This window comes from Phocoena sinus, chromosome 17 (genome assembly GCF_008692025.1).
Source record: "Phocoena sinus isolate mPhoSin1 chromosome 17, mPhoSin1.pri, whole genome shotgun sequence".
Taxonomy (NCBI): Eukaryota; Metazoa; Chordata; class Mammalia; order Artiodactyla; family Phocoenidae; genus Phocoena; species Phocoena sinus.
Window position 1 is genome coordinate 79029473 of NC_045779.1, and position 14646 is coordinate 79044118.

Sequence of the window (14646 nt, forward strand, 5' to 3'; positions counted from 1 at the left end):
TGTGGCCTCCCAGTCTGTTTCCTCTCGCGGGGGTCCTGGGGTGGGTGGGGGGGTGAGGGGGGACACAGGGGTCTCAGAAGGGGCTGGAGGGAGGGTAGACGGGCACAGCACACCTGAGCCTGAGGCTGCCTGGCTCCCCTGGGCAGTGTCCACGCAGCAGTCTTTATTAAAGGACCGGGGAGGGGTCAGAGGGCCCCTAGGAACTCCATTGCCAGGTCTGCACCAGGTGGGACACAGGTGGGTGCCCCGTTGTGTATCTGCCCAGCAGAGCCACCTCTGCTCTGCACTCACATCACGAGGGGCCGGGCTGGCTTTGGCAAAAGGGAGGCACGGGGTCCGGCAGAGGGGGGAGGCAGTGGGAGCACAGCACCGCCCCCGCGTCAGGCAGCCACTGGTAAGCACGTGCGTGCGGCACGGGGCAGGGGCTGGAGCAGCCCACCCGACGTCCTGCCCCACCCGGCTCACGCGCTGCTCACCATTCTCCCAGCAGCCGCCAGGAGGCAGGGGTCGGGGAGATGCGGCCTGTAACCCCTTGGACGCAAAGGGCACCCCCAGGTGGCCTCCCTCTCCCCAAACCACCACCATGACCCAGAGGAGGCGAGGACCCGGGGCTGAGCAGCTTCTGGTTGGGGCAGGGGCAGCATGGCTCCGAGACCAGCACCCAGTCACCTCCTCAGACGCCCACCTTGTTGGGCTGTGGCTGTATGTCAGGGCACACCTGGCCCAGCACAGCCTCGGGGTTCCACCAGAGGTGGGAACAGGAGCCTGGGGCTGCCCCCACCTCCCTGGTAAGCTCTGGGAGCAAGGTATCCCGAAGGCCACACTCAGGATGTATCAAGTGGACCATCCAGCCCAGTCAGTGCCAGGAATACTGGGCAGGGCTGGGAGGGGGCCGGGGAGGCCACTGAGAGGGAGGGCCAGGACGAGGGCTGGGTCAGGCCACCTGCCTCATCCCAGAGGCCTGGAGCCCACACCCCAGGTGAGCGCCCCAGCACGTGGCTGCCCCTCCCCAGGGGCCTGGGCACTTGGCCTTTGTGTCCTCTGCAGCCTTGCCTTGGAGTCTCTTAGCCCCTCAGGTCAGTCCTGATTCTCGGCCTCCGGCCCCACCCCAAGCTGAAGTCCACTTCTGGGCAGCCCTCAGGCACACGGGGCCTGGGAGTTCTGAGGCCCCACCTTGCAGGACAAGAAGTCTTGGGATGCAGGGAGGTTGCGTCCTATGCCGCGCCCCCCCTCCCCCCAGCCCAGCCGCAGCCAGGCAACCGCTCCAGGTCCTGGGATGCCGAAGGGACCCAGATCCCCCTCCCATGGTCCAGCCCAAGGGAGGCCACCCCCGCGGGACTGGGACGGCCACCACCTCCCAGCAGCCCCGTGCCCCGGAGGCTGAGGGAGCTCACTGTGGACAGCGCTTTATTGACACATTCAGACCCCTGGGCAGGATCGGCACAGCTCCCGAGTGCTGGCACCTCCCACAGGCCCAGTCTGCCATCCCTGAGGGGGCAGGAGGGTGCCCCATAGGGGCAGAGAGGCAGCATTGGCCAGCCAGGCCTCTCCCCAGCACGCAAGTGGGAGGCCGGCTCCAGCCACAGGCATTGAGGCAAGGCGGGCAGCCGCAGCAAGGAGGGCCGGCCTGGAGCGGCTCAGGCCTTGGCCGCCGGGGCCTCGTAGTTGAGCACGTAGTAGTCGTGGACGTACATGAGCACCGCCACCGGCTGCCCGATGATGATTGTCAGCCACACGGCCGCGTTGCCGTAGTTGCCACGGAAGAAGCGGCCCACTATCCAGGCCAGTGGGATCTGGGGACATGGGGGCCCGTTAGCAGGCCTCCGCGACCACGGGGCTGGCTCCCGGGCGCAGAGCGGATGCCAGGCCACGCGGGGTGCTCACCTGAGCCATCATGCCCGTGAAGGCCCAGAGGCGGAACATGCGCAGAGGGATGCTCACCAGGTACTGGGTGGGGGTGAGAGGGGCGTCAGCTTACCCCTCAGCCACCCCCGCCCAAGGTGGGGCCAGACGCGCCCACAGGGCACTGACCTCGTGGAAGAAGGCTGAAGCCAGGAACACCCCCGTCCTGGCTACCCACTTGCTGCTGCCCCTCCGGAGCATGGGCTTGTAGAAGTGTCTGCAAAAGGGAGCAGCCGTGGGGCGGGTGGCCGTGGGGCGGGCGCCCGGGCCACGTGCCGCCCGCCGGCTGGCTGCAGCGCCCACACCCACCTTAGGCACCACTTGTGTACGGGGATGTTCCAGTTCTGCCAAAAGTAGGTGACGGACTCAGAGTTCCTGGGGGTCGGGAGACGGCGGGTGACCAGGCTGCGCCAGGGCCCTCCCCCACCCCCAGCCCCCGGCCCCACACCCAAAGCCACCCACCACCAGTCCCGATAGAACTCCCGGTCTCCGAAGTGCATGAGCTCGGCCACGGCGTTCAGGCAGGAGTGGAACAGCCAGTAGAAGAAGATGAGCCAGATGAGGTGGTTGGGGACCTGCGGGGAGGCGTGTGCCAGGTTCCAGAACACCACCACCCCGCCCCCCACATGCCCCAACCCGCCAGGCTGCTCACCGCCAGCTTCAGGAGGCGCTCGATGATGCGGGAGTGGTCCATGTCCTGCAGAGACAGGGTGCAGCTGGCTCCCTCGGCCCCGCCCTCAGACCCCACCCCGCAAGGGCCTGCCTGCTCACCTTGAAGGGCTTCATGGAGTTCTGGATGGTGGGGACCATCCACTGCAAAGAGGGCAGGGTGTCAGCTCGCTGGCCGCCCGAGCTACCCTCCTCCAGCAACTCCCCCACCCCGCACAGCGCAGCCCCCAGCCCAGCCCGCGTACCTGCTGAATCAGCCCCACCATGAGCTGCGTGAGGAACAGCTGGAGGAGGAAGCAGAGAACAGCGGGCTGAGCCCCCCAGTGCCCCGTGGCCCCCCCAGCCCGCGAGGGCCCCAGCCTCCAGCCTCACCATCTCAAGGAGCCGACGCAGCAGGAAACGCTTTCGGATGCGGGCGGAGCGGGGGAAGTTGAGCTCGTAACACAGGGTGGGAGCAAAGAGGAAGTAGTACAAGTCTGCAACGGGAGGGTGGGGCTAGCAGGCCGAAGCCCTGGCCCCCAGCAGCGCCCCTCCCCCAGGCCCTGGCAGGGTTCTCACCTCGGTAAGTCAGGTTGTCAGGGTAGCTCACGGTGCACTGGGCGGCTCCCCCGTTGGCCTTCTTACCCGCAGCAGCTACGAGCAAGTGGCAGGGCGGGGTGAGGCTGAGATGCTGCCTGGGTCCAGCCCCACAGCAGGTGGCAGCCCCGGGTGGCCCCAGCCCCAGGCAGCCCCTCACCAGCCTTGGCCTTGGCCCTAGCCCTGCACTCTCGGCACCACAGGTTGACGTCCCGATAGGAGAACAGCTTGAGGAAGAGGATGGTGTACGCCGTCAGAGCCAGCACGGAGCCCACTGCAGGAGAGGCAAGCTCAGGCCATGCACCTCTCACACTGCCCACAGGAGAGCCACGGCCACAGGGGCAGCCCCTGTGGCTCGCCTAGGTCTCTCCTACGGGCCCCAGAGACAGGTTGGGATGGGGCTGAGATGGGTGGCCCACCTGGAGTGATGGACTCAAGCAGTAAGGCCACAGCCGCCGGGAAGCAGAGAATGGTGGCCAAGTTGACCACGTGCAGCAGCAGCCCTGCCTGCTCCGTCAGGGCACCCTGAGGTTCCGGGGGGGGGGGGGGGAAGCACAGCGCTCAGCCGGGGGCCCTCACCCCCGGGCCAGAGGGTCTCCCTAGGGCATGGCTGCCAGGCCTGTGGTGCAGCCCCTCCCGGGAAAGCCACACACAGCCCCAAAGCCTGGATGAGACACAGTGGGCCGGGCTGCTGGTCTGCCCTAAGTCTGGCTGGAGAGGAGGAGACCTCCGGGCAGGGCGAGGGTGGGCGTGAGGGCGCTGCTCACCACAGCCAGGCGCTTCTCCACCTGGAACGCAGCCACGGCAAAGACGTTGGCCACTGAGGACAGAAGCGCCACAGGGCAGGTTCAGGCCCAGGTCAGCCCTGTCCCCACCCGAGGCCTCCTGGGCACTCAGCTCACCAATGACCAGGCACAGAGCGGGCCAGCTGTAGGGGTCCTTCAGAAACAGAGACACCACCTGGATGGGATCCACCAGGATGCCATACCTGCAGATGGGCAGGTGGGGGATGAGGGTCTGAGCGGGGGAGAAGGGCGGGGCCTGAGCTGGCAGTGGGTGGGGCAGGGCCAGGGCCCACTCACTTGATGAGGTTCTCTAAAAATAACCGCGCATTGCTCAAGACCTGCAAGAGAGAGAGAGGGACACGACCCCGTCACCTCTGGCCCCGGAACAGCCACCCCAGCTCCTCCCGGCACCCGTGGGTCCCAGCAGCAGCCTCCATCCTGCAGGCCCAGCCCTGCCTGACCTCACGCCAAGCTCCAAGACTCGCAACCCACCCCGCGGACGCCAGCGCAGGGATGGGAAGCCCCTCGGCACTGCCCCCGGCACGCCAACGAGCCGGCCCCGACACCTGGCACTTCCCAGATGCCTGTGTCTTCAGCAGCAGACAGAGACCCACGCCGTCCAGCAGCCCGCATCCATCCCACCGAGCTGGTGAGGGCCCCAAGGCCACAGCAACAGTCCCAAAGTCCAAGCCTGCCAGATGGAGCCACCACCCACGCCCAGGGCACCGCCCTGCCAGTCAGGCCAGTCCTCGCAGAGCCTGGCTGTGTGGCAGGCGCTGCACCAGGAGTGCCCACGCCCTGTGGGCCAGAGTCCTGAGGGGCCGGGGGAAGCTGGGCCTGGAACGCCACACTGTGACTCACGCCCCTGCCCGCCTCGGCCATTCCTGCAACAACAGCAGCTGAGGATGGAGCCCCATCACAACAAGTTCTTGCCTTAGCCGCTGGCTGGGGGCCTGGCTTTCCTCTGCAGGGACAGGGACCTGCTCCCTCACCCCACAAGGCACAGGCCCCGTGCAGGTTACGGAAGGGTCCGCAGAAAAGTGATGCTTCTCCAGGGGACACTGGTGGGGTCCCTTACCTGGCAAGGTTCATGAGGAGGTGAACAAGCTCAGAGATGCAGGGGCCAGCTGCCACACCCTCTCCCAGTCAAACGCCTGAGCAGCCAGCTTACCAGGACACACGCGGCCCTACAGTGTCACCCCACCTGGCGGTGGCCTGTCCTGAGAGCTCACAGCAGGCGAGAGCTGGAGCTGCAAACAGGCAGCACCCACCTGGAGGCCCAGCCTGCAGAGGGAACGCAGCACGGGATGCGCGTCTCCTACAGGAAGGGTGTGGCAGAGGTACCAGAAGCAGGGGGAAGGCTTTGGGGCGACACCAAAGGGCCAGGCAGGCCCAGGGGCTGCAGGGGAGCAGACAGTGCCGCCCAGGCAGCTGGGGGCCCGCCCCGCACGACCCCCTCTTCACAAACCCAGCCTCGGCCGGCAACGGCCTCCAGAGACCAGGGACACGTCATCTCCTGGGTCTGAGCTGGCCAATGGCCCGCCCTCCCCTTGCCCAGCCAGCTTCTCACCCACCAGGCTGCATGGTGCCCCACAGCTCCCCAGGGAGCCTCCTGGGGTCACAGGCAGGGAAGGTGCGGGAGCCCCTTGCACACGGGCAGCCGCGGGAACCACGCCCAAGACAGGCAGACACGTCGGGTGGAGGGTCAAGGGTGATGTGCCACGTCAGCCCTGAGTGGCGGGGGCAGAGCCCAGAGAGGCCCCTGCCCCCTGCCCCGCCCGAAGGCTGTACCCTGGAGCGCTGGACTCTAGCTGCCAAATGCCGGGGGAGCGGGGCCCCTGAAGCAGTGGCCTCGACCAGGCCGCAGAGCGAGGCAGGCGCGGGGCTCCCCACTCTCACCCTCCTGAGACTGAGGGAGGGGGGGCCCGGGGCTAGAACCGTATTCTCACCCCTGCTCCTCCAAGTCCGGGCCTGCCCGGGGGCTCCACGCCCATGAGGGCCATTTGGAACAGAAGAGGAAACTCTTCACGGAGTCCCAAGACCACTCACGCGTGCTGCCAGGAGGCCCTGCGCCCACAGCACCCCTTCCACAGCCCCAAGGCCCACCAGCCTATCTACTCCTTCCTGCCCCCACGCCAAGCCAGAGAAGCCCCTCAGGAGACCCCAGCCCCTCTGGCACAGCCCACGGCACAAAGGCTCCCACGCTAGCCCTGCAGGCGTCTCCTGGGATTCAACACGGACAAGGGTTGAGTGTGTGCCCTCTGGGAGCCCAGTATACAGCCGCTGCAGGGACCGCCACCACGATCCCTCTCCACTCAGCCCAGCCACAAAAGCTCTGGCCACCCACTCCAGGGGGCAGAGCTCGTGCCCCACCTGGCCACAGGGACACCTGCTCCAAGACGCCACCCTACTTACCAGCATCACCACGCACCAATTCAGGATGCCACGGTAGTTGTTGAAGCCACTGTCAGAGCTGAACAGAGAATCCTGCAGGCGGTGGCACCTGGAAAGCAGAAGTGGGCACCCGCAGAGCCCCAGGCAGTGAGAACCTCAAGCGAGGCCCAAAGCAGGCCCACGCCTCCCAGCCCTGGCATACACCTGTGAACCTGGCCACGCCCAGCCCCTCACTCTGGGCAGCGCACGACCATCTGCCCACCAGCCTACTCCCCAACTGTCACCAGAGAGGGGCCAGGCCGTGCCAAGCTCTCAGGAACACCCAGAGGCCTGCCGCTCCATGCTGCGGGTGGGCGGGGCACGCCACAGGCAGGAGCTGGCTACGGGCCGGCTGGAGTCCCCCAGGCTGGGAGCACCCTTCCCCCCGCAGCTGCCTCTGGTTGCCGCCACCCTCACTGGCTAAGGAGTGGTGATGGGCCCACAGGAAGAGTCCACCCCAGGGGTCCGGGGGCCCATCCGGCAATGTTGGACAGATGGGGGGGTGCGAATCTGCCTTTGCAGTCGGCCCAGCCCACCACCCAGTGAGCCAAGGGCCCCACTCCAACCGCCTCCTCCCTCCATTTGGCCCACACAGGTCCCAGCGGGCACCGGCACCCAGGCGCTGGGCGCCTGATGGCAGGGAGGTCTACAGTAGAAGCCAGCGGAGGCACTTTCAGTGCCCCCCACCCATGAGCGCTCCCACCCAGCGCCGGGGTTGGGGGACACAGACGCAGACCCTCACGTCCCTGCCTGACCCTCAGGGCGAGGCAGAGGTGAAGGGGCCACAGCACGGCGGGGCAAGGCTCAGACCTCGTGCCGGTCCTTGGCTGCAGCCCCGCCTCACCCCAAGTGCCCAGCCACCAGGAGGCCTTCCACGGCATTGAGCAAGGCCTCCGGTTTTGTAAGAGAAGCCAGGGCCTCCCCTTCCCTCCCGTGGACACAGCTCCATCTCAAGAGGCAGCTGGGGCACAGGAGAAGACAGGGCCTCCGGGCGTGGCCCTGCCTCTGCGGCAGGCCTGGCTATGGCTGGGGTCAGCACTCAGACGGCCGCACCCAGGAGATGAGGGCCAGGGAGGACAAGACACCGCTCAGCATCGTCAGCCAGGGCAGTGCTGACGGTCTGACCTCTGCCTTCCCAGACCGAGGTCTGCCCACACCTGGCCCACCCGCCTCTCCCAGTCACAGGCCTGGCCTCCTCGCACCTGCCCTCCAGCGCCATCCTGGAGCACGCGCAGCGGGGCTGTGAGCTCCACCCCAGGCGCTCTGCCTTTCGAAGAGGCAAGCAGAGCTCCAAGGCCCAGCTCCCCAGACAGGACAGTCTCTGGGCCTCTCCGCTGGACGGGCTTGCCCAGAACCCTCCCCCAAATTCAAGCCCAGTCGCTTTTACTGGAAGCGTCCCAAAGCCACCTCATGCCACAAGCTGCCAACCGCCATCTGCATGTCCACGCCCAGCTCGACACGCCCAGGGGACTGTTTCACAACAACGTGACCCCTGCCCGCTTTGGGCCACCGAGAAGACCACGCTGACTTTATCTGCAGCAATCTCTAAGATGAAACTGGGGGTGGGGGAAGGGTGGCATTTTCCAAACCTGACAACAAATGACATTATAAAAGCTCTCCCAGATCGCTGCTGTCAGGCTCCTGAGGCCTTCCCCAAGCCACCCACACCCGCCCCTCAGGTCCCTCCACCGGCCTTCTGACCACCCCCAACCCAGGCAGCTCTGTGCCCCCAGAGGTCGGAGGGCCCAACCCAGGGAAGGAAGCCCACCGCCCACCAATCCCCCCAGAGGTCCAGCCTTGCCGATGCAGTCAGCTGCAGTGGACCAGAGGGCACCAGGCATGGTTGGCATGGACGCGGGGCCTGGCCGCCTTGCCCAGAGCTCTGTCACCCTCTCCCCTACTGCAGGCGCTGCCCACGCCTCTGTGCTCTCCAGCGGCCCGCCCACCTGCTCCCAAGTCCCACCCAGCCAGCAGGGCCATTCTAACTCATCACAGGTATCACCTCTTTCACCACCTCACACCAGCACTGGGAGGCGGGCACACAGGGAAACTGAGGCTCACTGAGGTTCAAAGCCTGCCCAGAGGCACAGCCCCAAGTGTGGACCACACACGCAGGACCACACGGTCCAGCTCCAGGGCCAGTTAGAACAAGGAGGGGGCAGGGTGCCAGCTCGCCTCCCAGCTGCCACCCCCTTGGCACTTCCTCCAGTTGGGTGGGCTCCCCGTGTCCTCAGTCCCTGCTAGAGAGGGAGAAACAGAGGACGCCCCTGGGAGAGCCCCACGACAAGAAGGCCCCGCCTGGAGGGCCCGTGAACCAAGGGCTGGAGGGCGCACAGGCGAGTGTGGTGCACCTGAAAGCAATGAGCTGAGAGGCAGGGCTAGAGGGGGGCCCTCCTTCCGGCCCCACCCAGAGCCTGACCGCGCCGGCCAGGCCAAGGTGAGCAGGAAGTGTCGGGAGGGGAGGGAGGAAGAAGGGGGAGGAACAAGCAGGGAGGAGAGGCAGCAGGTGAGAGGAAGATGACGGGGAGGAGGGGCCGCGGAGGCCAGATGCCAAGCGGGCAGACAGAGCAAGGCCTGGTTCTGCTCCAGGAGACCCAACCCCTGCGGTATCTGGCGTGAGGGACAAGCACACAGAGCCTGTGTGTCCTGCAGACCCGAGGGGACTGTGGCCCATCCCTGCCACCTCCAGCTCCTCTTCCCAAGGGTCCTGGCCTTGACGGTGGGCAGTCAGGGCTCCTGCTGGCTCAGCCCAACTAGCAGGTGTACAGGGGAGGCTTCTGGCCACCTGACCTGCGTAGAGCAGGAAAGTGACTGCCCGCCCAGGGTGACAGCTTGGCCCAAAGCTGGCACGCTCCCCCTATCTCATACAAAATGACCCCAAATCCCACCCCCTCCAGAGGGAGATCGAGCCAGCCACGCCCCTGCCTCCTGGAGAGGATAATGTGGGGAGATGGCAGAGGGGACTCCAGGACACTCCTATCCTTTGCATCCTCCCTCAGTCCCACCTCAGGCCCACAGGAAGCCAGCACCCCTCAGGAGAGCCGCCCTCATGAACTCTGCGCCAGACCTTTGCTCACACTGCTCAGCGCCGAGATTATCTTATCTCCCAGGTGAGCTGTGCGCACCCCAAGGGCAAGGACGGTGCCTGCACCACAGCTGCCTTTGCCCATCCCCTCCCCACAGTACCCAGTGAAGAAAGCCTCGGTTCTTCTTTAATGAGAGAGCAAATCCTTGCCAACCCACTGACAGGTTGCCCACTTCCTCCTTGATAATCTCTAGCTCTGGAGCTGCTTCCAAAGCCAGAGTCCCTGAGGGCCCCTTGGCCGGGAAGGCTCCGGTGGGGGGAGGGGGCGTGGAGGACGGCAAAGCGACCGCCTGGAGTCAGCTGCAGGACTTAGCCAATGCCCAGGTGGGCCAGGTCCTCGCCATCAGCCACAGCTTGCTCCCCACCCGCTTCCCATGAGTCCTTCAGCTAAGCAGGGAGACCACCTGTGGGTGTGCCCACTTCAAACCCCTCTCCTGTACCCCAGCCAGGGGTGAGAGTCCCAATACAGGACCCATCTCTGACCCTAGAGCAGGCATTTGTGCTGGTAATATAAGCAGGACCCCAAGCCAATCAATCGCTGGGTAAAGGATGAGGGACCTTTGTGAAGACCATTCTTGGGAGGGTCTGCAAGGGATGAGAAACCCTCTCGCATTGCCCCCTGCCCCTTTCCTCAGGCAGTCCCAAGCTCCTGCTGGCCCACTCCCCAGCCAGCCCACCCTCCTCTGGGAGCCTTATCTACCCACAAGGCACCCCTCATAGCCCTCAAGAGGGGTCCCCTTCATCACACAACGCCAGACGCCATCCATCTCCTTCCAGGAAGAAGACAGTACGGGTGGCTGGAACCAGCCCACCTCGGGCTCCAGGCTCTGGGCTCACCCTGGGAAAGAGCCTCAGGACCCACCTAAAGATGGGCAGAGGGGAGGCGTCTGGAAGCTGGGCCGGCGCCCCCACCTGTGTGACTCTGTCAGGCGACCCTCCACCCCTAACCTCTCCCTAAGTTTCCCCGCGGAGGCCCAAGGGGCACACCTGTCCACGCAAAGTCCGGAAGCCAGGCTCTCGGGCTCGGAATCCGAGCTGCGGCGGACACGCCTGGGGGAACAGCGAGGGTCGCGCAGGCCCCGGGTCGGGGTCAAAGGTTAGGGGTCAGGCGCACCGCTACCTCAAATCCCACTGGCCGCTGCCCACGTCGACGTCTCCGTCCTTGTCCTTCTCCGGGGCAGGCGCGTCCCCCCCGGCGCCCACGTCCCGTACCTCCTCTTCCGCCGCCGCCGCCGCGGGCCCGCTGCCGCCCTGGCTCGAGGGCCGCGACCCCGTCCTCCGGCGCCGGGAGCCGCTCGCGCCGCTGCGATCGCCCATGGCCTCAGCTCGCACCCAGCCGCGGCGGAGTCGTGGTCCACCGCGCTCGCAGCGCCCGAGGCCCGAGGCCCCGCCTCCGGTCCCTCGGCCAGAGGCCGCCACCGCCCCCTGTCGGCCGCCGTAGCCTGCGCCGCCAATCAGCGCGCAACCGCCGGGTCCACCCAGAGCCCGCGGCAGCGTCGCTCCCGGAGCTGCTAACTGGCCCGTGGCCGCGGCGCTCGTCCATGTGTAGCCCGCTGGCGCGCGGGGCACGCTGGGAGTTGTAGTCTCATGGCGCGAGCCGGAGCGCGGAGGCGGGCGCGCAGCCAGGGGCGGACGCTGCTCCCCGAGGGCCTCGGCGGAAAACGCGCGGCTTCCTGGCAGCTGGAAGCCCCTCCTGACCGCCGCCTGACCCTTGTCCCGCTCTTTAAACACAGGGTTTCGTCATGCCTCAGCCCAGGCGCGGGGTGTGGGGATGTAGGTTATTTATGAAATGCCTCGTGCGTTACTATCAGACAGACACTTAGGGCGTTGATGCTCCACGAGCCCTCTAGTTACTACCGTAGGCCCCCGCTTTTCCTCCGCTTAGGTTGTTCAGACAAGCGCCAGGCCAAAGAATGGAGCGAGAGAAAGGCCCCAGGCCCCGCGTCCCGGGTACCTCCGCCTGGCCCACCTACTCCCAGGGCAGCACCTCTCCCCTGCAGGCCCAGGACGGGGAAGGGCAAGGGTGCTGCCCTCGCCCCCACAATGGGCACGCCCGGCCCGCCTCTCCACCCAGCCGCCTTCTGCCCTCGTCCGCAGACTTGCAGAGCTTCCCGTGTTTCGCACCCGGGCCAGTTTTGCCAGGGCGTGGTGATCCTGAAGTGCCAATTCGCGGGGGCCCAGAGGCTTCTGTGTCATTGCACAGTCTGCAGTCATCCAGTCGTTAAATGAAGCAACTAATACACCATAACAACTGCACGGTGAGAACCGTGGGCGGGCAAGTCCGGTCCCAATTGGCTTGACCTGCATTTTGCAAAGAGCATGGAGTGTGAGTATCCTGGATTTCTGGATGCGAGGGTTCACTGGGGGCTCAGGCCTGGTTTACCCAAGAAACACCCCTAGCCGCAGAACCCACTCCATTCATTCCTCTGAGGTAAGCAAGGCTGAGAAGATCACCTCTCTGAAAGCAAATAAACCCAGAGGCTCAGCCTGAGGTCAGCCCTCCTTCCCGCCGGGCTTGCCCTGGATCCATCACCTCCACGGACAGGCACCTGGGCCCCCTGGTGACACGTGCTTCTGCCACCGGACCATTTGCGACTTATACCAGCCTGGCATCCCTTCCTGGCAGGCTGAGGCTACCTTGCAGGTGTTTTCGAGTAGCCTGCTAAAGGGGCCGCCCTCATTGGGCGCCAGAACCCCTCCTGCGTGCCCACATGGCCCAGCCTCGGTGGGTCAGGACCAGCCCCGTCTCTTATCCAGTGTCCAAGAACGTTCGTCTGTTCCTAGGCAGACCTGAGCCAGGGGGAGCTAGGCCTTTCTGAGTACTGATCCCAAGGGAGGTCGGACGCAGGAGAGGGTCCTCTCGGGACCCAGCAGCGTAGGAGTGAGCCCTGGGAGCTCTGGCCCTCCCTCCCAATGATCTCTCCCAGGCAGCTAGTGGTAAGCTCCCCACCCACGCCCACGTGTCTCCGCGCACCTTCTGGCCCCGCCATCCTCCAATACAGAGCCAAGACTAGAGGGCCGGCCCGGACTGGCACGCTGATTGGTAGAGGAGAAGATCGACGACTCAGGCTGCCAGTAGGCCCAGAGAGGCTGAGCGCAGTAGCCAACGAGGAGTGAAGGGCCGTGTTAGAAGCGGCTGCCTGTGTCCGCGTCCAGACTCCAAGTCGTCGGCAGACAAGAAGCAGTAGGAGTGAGGGGACCAGGGTGGACTGGGGGCCGCCAGAAAGGACCGATCTGACCGGGGCCTGTGGGGGAACCAAGGGTTCCACCACCGAAGTTGAGAGCAAGATGAAGGCCTCAAGCCAATGGGAAGGCAGGGGCTGTGAAGGCACCAATAAGGAAGAGCCCCTGTACCAGCGGGGTGCAGGGCCTGTCCGAGGGAGGCGGAGGCCTGTGGTTGATAGTGGGCGGGACTTCTAGGAGGGAGGTGGGGCCTACGCCAGCCCCGCCCACAGTCCCAGCACCTCAGGATCCTGGGTGCGGTGCGGCCCAGACCCACAGGGGAGAGGCAAAAGGTCAAGGTAGGTGAGGTTGTTTGGGGACAAATGTGTGCATGAGGAGTTGTCGAAGAAAGCTCAGTGGCGAGTTTCCCTGCTGGTGGAAGCAACACCTGGCCCGGGGTGAGGAACCTGCAGGTCTGGTCGAATAAAGGGCTGGAAGGGTTTGGGGGTTTAGAAAGGGCCTCGAGCTGACACTAGGGTGGAGGCACCGCGGGCAGGCCAAGGAAGCCTGTGAGGAAAGACACTGGACATGGTGATCGGTAGCCTGTTCTCTGGAATGCAAAGCTCTGTCCATGGACACCTGTGGAGACAAGCGCGGGCTCGTCCCAGGCACCGGGCAGGCAGCCTCCATCCTTCCACCCCCACTGCCCCATAGAGTCTTGGAGAAGCAGAAACAGTCAGTCCAGACCCCGAAGCTGAGGAGCCCTGGGGAGGAGTGGACCTCTGACAGCCTTCCTCCCTGCCATTGGTGCCCACCCAGGTGTGAATCTGAGTTTAGGATGGGTGGGGTATTGGGCAGGGCTTAAGTCAAAGGCAGCCCTTGGACAAGTCGTTCCTCTCCCTGAGGCTCAGTCTTCATATGCAAATTAGGCAATTCTTCCTACCCATCCTCTACCAACACTGGGGGCTTTCCTGAGGTTGTTAAGGCTGACAACGCTCCCCAGAAGGGGGCGCCCACCTCCAGGTGAGCCCCACCCTGAGCAGCAGGCCCACAGGCTATGGTCTGTTGCAGGTCAGTCTCCCCTGCTGTCCATACCAGTGGAGTCTGTGTGGGCCTGTCCCCTGCCAGCGTGCAGACAGCTGCTCTGGCCCTGGGCTGACCTGGTTTGACCACATGTCTCCAAAGATGTGGGACCTCTCAGCTTATGCCTACCTACCTGGGTGCCGAGGGCATTTGCTGGGGTAGGAGTCCATGTCCCTGGGCTCTCTGAGCCCAGCACAGCCCTGCCCCTCATCTCCTCAACATGACGTCCTGTCTAAAGCCCGAGGGCTGTGGTGGCTGTGGGCGGCTGTGGGAACTCCTATGACCCCTGGGCACCTCCTCCCCAGAGCCAGCCTGGCCCAGCTACCTATGGAGGGCTCCTCAGTGTGGGAACATATCCCCTGAGTCTGGGAGTCAGGATGTGGACAGCAGGCTGCAGGAAGGGGTCAGACCCCACACCCTCTGCTGTCCCCATGTTCTCCAGTGGCATCGAGGAAGACTCGCTGGTGGCTGTCAGGCTGTAAGGACAGCAGGAGCCCCTACAGGAAGAGTGGAGGTGTCCCAGGCCACAGGATTACAGGCCCTGCTGCACCTCCTCCGGCCATTCTAGATCAGTCCTGGGCCAGATCTGACTGTAGCCTCCCCAGTTCCTGGCACAGAGCGGAGTCACCTGCCACAGGAGAAATGCTAACTGCCTTGCCTTCAGGGGTGTGCTCTTGCCTTTGGTCTGACAAGCCGGCCCTCCAGGGTGGAAGACTGCCTTCTCACAAAAGAAGACACGGGCGCACCCCAGCAAAAGGCAGCGGCGCGACTCCAAGGCTGCGTGGGTAGGGTGCCACTCCCAGCGCTGGGCCTGCGCCTGCCCGACCTCTGTGGAGCGGCAGGACCCGGAAGACGACCCCTAGGTGACCCCAGTGCCCCCTGCTGCGCGGGCCCAGCCCTGTATACATCAGCCCGACACTCCGAGTTCTATCAAGAGTGGCATTTATTCTC

The 14646-nt window shown here is 65.4% G+C and overlaps 1 protein-coding gene across 2 annotated transcripts; it reads right to left on the bottom strand.

Annotated features, from left to right (window-relative positions):
• Nucleotides 1-1390: 1390 nt before the first annotated feature.
• Nucleotides 1391-10946, bottom strand: DGAT1 (diacylglycerol O-acyltransferase 1). Of its 2 annotated transcripts, XM_032609485.1 has the most exons (17): nt 10571-10946; nt 6348-6435; nt 4230-4270; nt 4050-4135; nt 3915-3967; nt 3567-3672; nt 3308-3421; nt 3130-3204; nt 2944-3047; nt 2817-2855; nt 2674-2715; nt 2555-2599; nt 2365-2477; nt 2212-2277; nt 2032-2119; nt 1885-1947; nt 1391-1793 (listed from the first exon to the last, which is right to left on the bottom strand). In XM_032609485.1, exons 1-17 carry the CDS (start codon nt 10765-10767, stop codon nt 1638-1640), a joined length of 1476 nt encoding a protein of 491 aa, XP_032465376.1. In that variant the 5' UTR covers nt 10768-10946; the 3' UTR covers nt 1391-1637. The 2 variants fall into 2 exon arrangements, with proteins under 2 accessions (XP_032465376.1, XP_032465377.1); XM_032609486.1 differs by lacking the exon at nt 1885-1947 and having other exon boundaries at nt 10571-10856.
• Between the last annotated feature and the right edge of the window lie 3700 nt (nt 10947-14646).